We start from the raw sequence: 9363 nt of genomic DNA, 5'->3' as shown, positions 1-9363 counted from the left end.
CTCATGCAAATAGGAATAGCATATAAGACAGGTTAGATTCTATATACATATAATCCATTAATTGAAATTGTTAAATTAGCTACTATCTGAGAACAAAAACATCATAAATTCTCCGGTGTGATATTTTTATGAATCTGTGAAAATTAATCTCATCATGTAAAATTAACCAATCATTCCCTAATGAAGGATATGACTTCTCAGTAGGTTTTTTCTTTTTTTATTTTCTGTTGCTTTTTAATTATTCAGAATATTGAATCAGACAATATAATAAAACACAGAAACACTGGTCTCTGTAGACTCTGGGAGAAACTACAAACAGAATCACAAATCACTAATTAAGACACTTGTCAGCTAGATTTGCACATTGTGCTTCTTCTAAATTTACATTGGAGTGATAAATTCATTGATAAGACCAGTCCTCAAATGTCCTGCACCCAACTTAAATTTTAATTAGTGAAAAATTAGTGAGCAGATTGGAGTTGGTTTGGTAACTCTAACCTCAATGGTGTCCTGTTTTTCAGATATACCTTATCAGTAGTTCTTTGGAGAACACGTATATTTTCATTATGATCTAAAAAGAAAAATTTAGTTTTCTTTTCAAAACTATATAACCTGCCTGAACATTGGGGAAGAATTTTCAGACTAGTTGGTTATCACTGATTTTCACACTTTATGAAGAACAAAAGAAGTGAATTCTTGGACTAAATCATGAAGGATTTTTGTTGGGAGTTATCAAGAGGAATCTTCTTTGGAAGCATGCAAAAGTTTGAAAAATTTCATTTATCTGGAGGGTTTAAAGTTCTTAGGGAAGATGGGCAAATGGTCAAATTGATGTCTCACACTCTCAGCTCTCAGTGACTCCAATCTCTTCTGCTATTTTCTATCAGTAACAGGCTTCACACTGATGTGAAGTTATCTGAGGTTTTCTGTGAGGAAGAATGGGGTACATTGACTTTGAAAATTCCCTACATGAGATGTCAAATATTCTTTCTTCCTTTACCTGAAACAAAACAAAAATAAAGGTGAAATTCAGAGATAAGAACTTCCCTCCATTTGTTCCAAATGTCATGCTTTTTGTGATGTTTTAAAATAAAAATACATAAAATATTTGAAATAGCACAAGTGTTCTGCATAATTACATGCTTACCTAAAATCATTTTTCAAAATCTTTCTTAGGAAAAATGCATCAGTCTTCCTGATTCTTCAATGGCAATGTAAAGACAGAGAACAGGGAAGAAAAAGAGTATTCACTCTACAGTATATTCAAGGAGAGACTTCATTTCAATGGAGGTCATCTGGTGTCTCTGTGGCCACAGTCCCTAAAGGGACTGGGACTATTGTTCCATAGACAAGCACCCTCCATGGGCGATCAGTGTTGTCAGATGCCAAGTGGCTGCTTGGAATCTTTCCTGTCCACCATTCATTTTCAACTCCATCATCTTTGACCACCTGGGATACAGCTTGAAAAGAAATGTTTTTGTTTTTGGAAGAATATTTATTCCAAAAAACCCCAGATGTCTATAAAGATTAACCTTCATCTTTGGAAGAAATCCAAATTAAGTTCCAGAGATTATTTCTTACATTGTTGTCCAAGCAACGTCTTTCAGACATCTTTCTTCATCTGTTATTAAAATTTTGATTAATTCTTGCTCAGTTTAATTTCATGGAGACTGAAGTATTGTAGTAAATAATTTTAAGTTAAGACAGCCATTACTTCTGAAAGGCTAACGCAACAGCTGACAGCTTCTGACAAATGCTTATCTTCTTATTTGAATGTTATCAACAGAAATGCATATTAAGCAAGTGTCAATGTTACCATAGAGTATATATTTCCACAAGTCTTTGAAATTCCAACTCAACTCATAAATGTGAAAAATATTGTCAACTGCAGAGCCCTTTAAAGTCTAAGATGCTTACATAAATCTGATCGTTAGTACAACATACAGAATGTAACATCACACTATTAGATTCTCTTCTGAGTAGAAGACTTTCGAGATGGCAAACTCAATAAGCTTGATTTATATTAACTATTTAATAATCTCCAGTCCCTCTATGAATTGCAACATTATCTATTGATGTCATCTTTTTAATTTTTTGTTCCTCATGGATAATAATTAGGATAAACATCTCTTCAAATCAGTTCCTTTAAATCAAGCATTGTTGAGGGATGGGGGCAAAAATGAAGCAGATGAATTACACATGTGAAAGTTTAGAGTAACAAACATGAAGCAGCTTCAAATTTCATCTTTTTATTTTATTTCATGGCTGAGCAGGACAATATCGCCATAGGCACTAGAATCAATGGATGTGATGGTATTTGTTGGCTTATTCACTAAAGCACTCTTATGATCAGGATTCTTGATTTCTATTGCATTAACATCTTAAATAGGAAGAAAACTTTTCATGATAATCTCTGAATAATTTTGCTTCCGATTATTTAGAAAACAGTCTGTTTTCACTTCATCATCATCTGTGAATTTAAGACACTTAAATTTTATGCAATTAAATATATTTAATGAGAGAAAAGTGTCTGAAAAAAAAAACCTTGGCAAAATAGGGACTGTCAAGGTCCTGATTGAACATGTCATTCTACTTAAACATGCACCTATATTTTCTAACACCTAAAAAATGAATCATGAGATTCTTCAGTCAGAATACATCATGTTGCATCACAGTTACAAAAATTCTCCAAGATTCTAAAAGCTGAAAATTTCCATGATTTATTTATTCCTCTTATTATGCATTTATTGTTCCAGCCCCCATGTCACCCCCATTATGGAATCATGTGTCAAAGGTCTTCACTACCTGGAATACTGCCAACAGAAGAAGGGAAGAAATAGCAAAAAACACCCACCAACTTTATACATGTCTTCTAACATATCAATGAACAGTGCAAATTATAATACTGACTGCCTTAGGGAATTAACCACTAAGTGTTTCTAAAACTTTTAGTCTTGGGAGCCCTTCCTGGTGGTGCAGCAGGTAAAAGCATTGCACTGAGAAGCTAAAGTCACTTCAGCATGAGTTCGATCCCCAGCCCCGGAGATGACCCACATGGCACAACAGACCTCTCCTGACCTGCCTGATGCTCCCCTCAGCAGTGTACTTGTCTATCTGCCTGTTCTGCTCCCAACTCTGTCTCTGGTGAGTCCTCTCACTGCCTCTGCACCTCTGGCCTGTACCCCTATGCATAAATAAATGAACTTATAGTCTTGAACAATATAAGAAAAAAATCCCATTTCAATTCTTATAACATCTTAAATTTCTCCCCCCTCTTAGACCCTTGCATAGAGAATATCATTATTACTTGGAACTTAATTCTATTTTGCATGTATGTATGTATGTAGCTGATTGATGAATTCAACACTTCCATGTATTCAGTAGGAAACTGTCCTTCCTACAAGCAACTTCTCATATTCTGATAATTCTAACCACCATAGTGATCTCCTTCATTGTGATCAATCAATCATTTCCTATGAAAATACCCTTGACAAATATTATTCTTTCTTATTTTACAGGTAGGAATATACAAATACATCAAGTAACCTCAAAGAACCACCTAATTTGCATTCATATTATATCTATTTTTCTTCATGTAGGTACTGGGTAATCATGTTATCAATGACTTGATGACCGTGATTTTGAATTCTAGAATTATCTAAACTGCAAATAAAACTATTTCCTCTGTGCTCTCATTTACAGAAAGTCAGGGGTAAGCAGGGGAATCATAGGTTATATTAGTGTGATGAAATGGTAAGAAGGCAAAGTATAAAAGTAAATGAGAAGAAATAAGAAGAGTTGAGTTAGACCTACCTTCGCAAATATCAACATATCATATTTACAATATTATTATGCCAAAATAAATTTAACTATACTCTAAAGTCTCTTGATATTGATTATGCTGTTATAATGTTATACATTATTTTTGGATTTATAGTAAGAGTGAATTATATTAATTTAAAAAAGACTTATGATTAAGTTTAAGGGTAGTGTGTTGTTTCTAGTTCTCTAATTTATTCATTATACATCCCCCCCCATGAAACCCACTATAAAGAAATCTCAAATAAGACTAGCAGTGACCACACATGATAGAAATAGTTTCACCAATCTCTGTAACTTCTCTATGGGATCATCGCCTGTCTTAGGTATTTTATTTCTTATGTTGCCTGCCTTAGTATTGGATAAAATTGGGCTAAATCCTAGGATATTCTAGTCAGATAATTTGTTGAAAATATGGTCCTGTGGTTGACTCTTTCATGAAGACGACACTTCATAAAACAGCAAAATATGTTTAATAAAGGTTACTCACTGTCACCTTATAGAAGAACCAATAAATCTTATTAAAAAATCAAATCAGGGTGCTCCCTGGTGGTGCAATGGGTTAAAGCACAGCACTATGAAGCTATCTGCAGCCACTGCTCCATGATATCGATTCTCAACCAGGGAGGTGACCCATAGGAGAGGTATGGCAGACCTCTCCTGTCCCACCTGATGCTCCCCTCAGCAGTGTATTTCATTCAGCCTACCTACCTGTCCTTTTCCCCTCTCTGTCACTGGTGAATCCTCCCCACCTCTAGCCTGTACACTGGTTCTTGTATGAATAAACAAATAAATCTTAAGAAAATACAAGCTTTCAAATCATCTAGTGGAGAAGGGGGGATTAACTCCTGTTAGACCTTGTTCAGGAAGAGGTTGACAGGATGGTGTCTATAAGGAATTTAGAAGTCCAAGAATGGGAAATTTTCTTTAGAAGCTGTTCCTGACAATACTTCCCCAGAATAATGGCATCAGAGAAGTTCCCTGCTTCTCTCCCACGGAAAAGATCATCTAAAATAACCCAGGATGACAGTGGGTTCAGAAGATCCCATTACTTGGGGCAAAATTAAAGCACCTCCTTGACACTGGAGACCAACACTGACCTTAACAGAAAATACACTGAGGTAATTCAATATTGTATAAATGGTGAGTAGAGAGAGGCAAGTAGAGACTGTGGCCCGGGCTGGGCTGATGTTTCAAACACATGCTCTTGTGCTAAGTTAGTTCTGGACAGGGGAGAACTGTATATTGTAGAAGCACAATTCTAACTGTAGGGAGGTATGTGCAAAGGTGACGAGGTGAAGACTCAATGGAGAAGACAATATTCAGGATGATGCTTCCCCTTCACCAACCCCCTCGGTACTTAAGCTGATTCTGTGAAGTGGGGGTAAAGGTCGAACTACCAGACCATACAGACATGGATCTGAAAATCCAGAAGACTGTCAGTGGCTCCAGAGGGATGAGCTGCCCCCACACACCATTTTCACCAATGACTGGATCCCTCCAGGCCCCACCCTCATCCCCAAACCCAGAATCTGCAGAGATGTTTTTTCTGGCATACAACACCATCTACTGAAAAAGTAGAAGTTCTACACGTTTAGGGCATTGAAACAAAAAAGCAACCTAGAAAGCTAGAAAGTGGGAAGATGGAAAATGCAATGCATGGCATCTTGAGTCCTCAAGGGGCTATTTCACCACAGAGAGAAAAAAAATCTGTAGAAGTCACAAAGATATGGAAGATTTCCTCCTTCCCAACAGAAACAGAGTTCAAAAATGCTATGACCAAAAAATTTTAAAATGGGGGAAAAAATGTTCAAAGGTATATAGGAAAACTCAGAAAAGCAAGTGAATGTCCTGAGAAATAAAACTAATGAAACTGAAACTGAAGCTTTAAATAAGAAAATAATAGTGGTGCATAATGGAAAAAGATCAATAGAGGAGATATACACTTACATTATGTATAAAATTCATATATTAATTCATAAAGAATAAGTTAATATATGTGTGCAATTCTGATGGCAATGACATCAAACTAGAAATCAACCACAAAAAGAAAGCAGGAAAATTCTTATTATGTGGAGATTGAACACCCCATTCTTGAAAAATGATTGGGTTACGGAGGAAATATAAAACAAAATTTGCGGCCCTCCCTGGTGGTACAATGGGTTAGGACACAGCACTGCAATCTGGCCACAGCCACTTCAGTGAGAGTTCCATCCCCAGTCCTGGAGGTGACCCACATGGTGCAGCAGACCTCTCCTGACTTGCTCGCTGCTCCCCTCAGCAATGTACCTCTTCAATCTGCCTGTTCTGTCCCCACTCTGGTGGATTCTCTCACCACTCCTGCACCTCTGGTCTGTACCCCAGTTCTGTGTGCATATATAAATAAATCTTTTTTTAAAAATGTATGTTACCTATAAAAAGAAAATGAAAATCTGTGATACTTGGAAACAAATATGAGGACAAAATCTCTTCCCCAAACCTATGGGATACAACAAAATCAGAAGGAAAAGTTTTCCAGAACAGTTAAAAAAAAAATCTAATTGTCTTCTGTCAGGACAGGTGCTTTTGTCAAACTGTCCCTATAGCTTATCCTGTCTGAAGAAGCTGTCCTGTCTAAATTCATCACATTAATAAATTCACTGCTATTTCCCACCCAATAGAAGCTGTGAGTATGAATCATAGTTTGTATTTTCAAGAACAAAATATCTACTCTTTTAATTAAAATCTTTAAAAAATTTCCTTCAGTCTTCACCACAAGGAGATGAAAATTGTTTAACATGTACACAGTTCATCAGACTTCTTTAGGTTATTTAAATAGTTTTTAACATAGGTACAGTTATGTGTGTATAAACCAAAAATAAGTACATTCTTTAACACAGGAATAAAATTAAATCCATGAGCAAGCACAAGCAAATTAAGAATAAGTAAAACTTAATTTGGAAAAAATGCACAGATGTGACAGAAATTATATTTCACAGCAGAGCCAAAGGAATACATGATGCATAATATTGTTAATCAATTAGGACTTTGCAATCTTAAGAAATTGGCATTCTTTGATATTACATATTGCAGAAATTCTTCAAGAAAGGAGCCTCACAGGAATCTTTGTTACTTAGCAACCAGTGACCCAAGGGAACACACTTATTTTCCCATAGGTCCCTGCATCTCCCTAGGATGCTGTGAGTCTTCTGGATGGAGTCAGCCGCATATATTGGGTAAGATGTTGCACCAGTACATGCCTGGAGTGAAGAGTTTAACACATATTTCGGGGAACCAATTCTTTCTCTTAGTAGCTCAACGCCTTACCCTCTCTTTTTAAAGTAACAATGTTCAGACAGTCAAAGTGTTCAGCTTACTTCAGAATATGGAACCAGGCTGTGCACTATTTCTCAGTAGTCAAAACAGTGAAAAAGTACAGGGACCTTGTTTTACTTTACCCTCCTTAACCTTGTAATCACCAGGCTGCTGAAGCCTATAGACACAAGAGCCCTCATTAACCACTGGTTGACAGATGAGAGTGTGCCTATTAATATTCAAATCACTACTCACCGGAGCTGTGGTCTACAGATAATGAGTGATGGGTGGTGGTCAAAGTGGCGATTATAGAAACTTTGAAGAATCAAAATAAACTTATTTTCAGATGAGTATGCAGACTTCAGCAGCTGTAGCTAAACAACACAGTAATGAGATGTTACTGTGTTATTGTCTAGGGCAGTGAGGAGGAAGAGAGTTTGGACAGGCTGCCGGCAAGAACCCGGGAAGATATAAAAAGTCCTCAGGTCGCAGCCACGCAGACCTTGCTCCGAGGTGGAGCATGGACTCAGGCTCCATGACTTTCCCCGGCTTCCCTGGGATCTGCAGAGAAACGTCCTATAGAACCTATTGTTACATCCCAGTGACCTCCTCGGCTGCAATTTGCTCCAGTGATGTAAGTTCTACTTTGAGGCTGTGTTTACCCAGTAGCTACCAAGGAAACCTTTGGCTTCTGGATAACTGCCAAGAATCCTATGGTGAAGTGCCAAGCTGCAACTCTCCCAGCTGTGAGCTCAAGAACTGCAACACGAGCTCTGTCCCATCAAACCTGCATGTGCTCTGCAACTCTCCAATTGTAGGAAAAGAGAGCAGCGTCTGCGAAACTACCCTCATTGGACCGAGTCCCGGCTGTAGCCCACGCACTCAGGGCAAGGGGTATGTATCTCATTGCTCCCCACCCAGCGGATATACATCTAAAGCCTGTCAGACCCCCAACTATGGCTCCAAATGCTTTGGGCAACTTAATTACCTGCCCAAGAACCAACCCTTAAAGCCCAGCAGAGTGGGTAGTTTGGGGTACAGAAACTACCTAAATCTCGGCATAATACGACGCAGTAGCTTCTCACCACCATGTTCTGTTACCTACAGCTGCCAGCCACCAAGTTATCCAGGGAGATATTGCAAAAGTGGGTCAACTTATAGGCCCATGAGTTGTCAACCACTGAGTTTTCTTTCTAGAAGATTCCGGTCTCTGAATTGCATACCAAGTACCTTCCCTCCTCTGAGGTATTTATGCAGTGGCTGCAGACCTCTGAGTTGTTATTGATCAACCTCTCCCAGTTATTAATTGCTGGTAATTGTCCAGTGGGAAGGATTCTACTAGAACCGTCTCTAATATTCTGATGAATTACTTCATATGTCTCAAGGATGTTGTTACATTAACCTCAAATATAACTCCAGGACTTATTAACTAAAACAATTACCATCTGCCAGCTATTTTTTCCTGCTGCTCTGCTCATGTCCTTTGTGTTGAAGACTGATTCTGAAGGTATTTTTTTTTGTTTCTGAGACTGTGGTGGACACACTGAAGAGTACAGATGAAATACAACCACCATGATCTTTCTTATTTTGATTATCACTGATGACAATCTGTCAGTGAGGTTTTCACCTACCTTTCCTGACAAGGTGGGTTTACCTGATGACTGCAGCACATTAGGTTGTTTTTCTTTCTGTCAGTTGTATTGTTAACTGTCTTGCTAGAATCTTGCTAATCAGCTAAAAGAAAACATTATTCTTAACCATAAAGAACTGAATGGTTTACCCTTCGCCTACTGACAGAATATAAAACTATGCAAGCTGCAGTTCCCAGCTAGAGTGCCAAGCCAGAAGATCTTCCTTCTCCTCTAAAGAGGCTGCTGAAAAGGACTGGGCACTCCACTTCTGTTCTTGAGGCCAAGGAGAGAGACTCAAGTATAGCAGAAGAACTAAAAGCATTTATTTAAAGCATGTAAAGTGTTCCTACAAAGACTTTGTGATTAGTGATGATATTGGGTCACAACTCTGACACTGATTGTGATGGACATATGACATACCACCACCATCCTGCTGAATTCTGGCTTTCTGATTCTGGAGAAGGTCCTGGTTGGAGTTAATAAACAAATTTCTGTTGGGGGGGATTATGGCTTTCGCTATGCTCCATTTCATACAAACCAGATTTGTCAATAACCTGGTGACAAGCTTGGTCTTTTCAAAGCCCTAGTTTTCTGCCATTTGGCAAAGAGTTTAAATCTA

General features: G+C 37.9%; 1 protein-coding gene across 1 annotated transcript; it reads left to right on the top strand.

Annotated features, from left to right (window-relative positions):
- The first annotated feature begins 7633 nt into the window (after nt 1–7633).
- Nucleotides 7634–8398, top strand: LOC101628362 (keratin-associated protein 24-1). Its single transcript, XM_004675335.1, has one exon. The coding sequence runs from the start codon at nt 7634–7636 to the stop codon at nt 8396–8398; it is 765 nt and encodes a 254-aa protein (XP_004675392.1).
- Nucleotides 8399–9363: the final 965 nt, after the last annotated feature.

This window comes from Condylura cristata, unplaced genomic scaffold, assembly GCF_000260355.1.
Source record: "Condylura cristata isolate star-nosed mole 26May11 unplaced genomic scaffold, ConCri1.0 scaffold00003, whole genome shotgun sequence".
NCBI lineage: Eukaryota > Metazoa > Chordata > Mammalia > Eulipotyphla > Talpidae > Condylura > Condylura cristata.
This window is presented reverse-complemented; position numbering and strand designations above follow the sequence as displayed.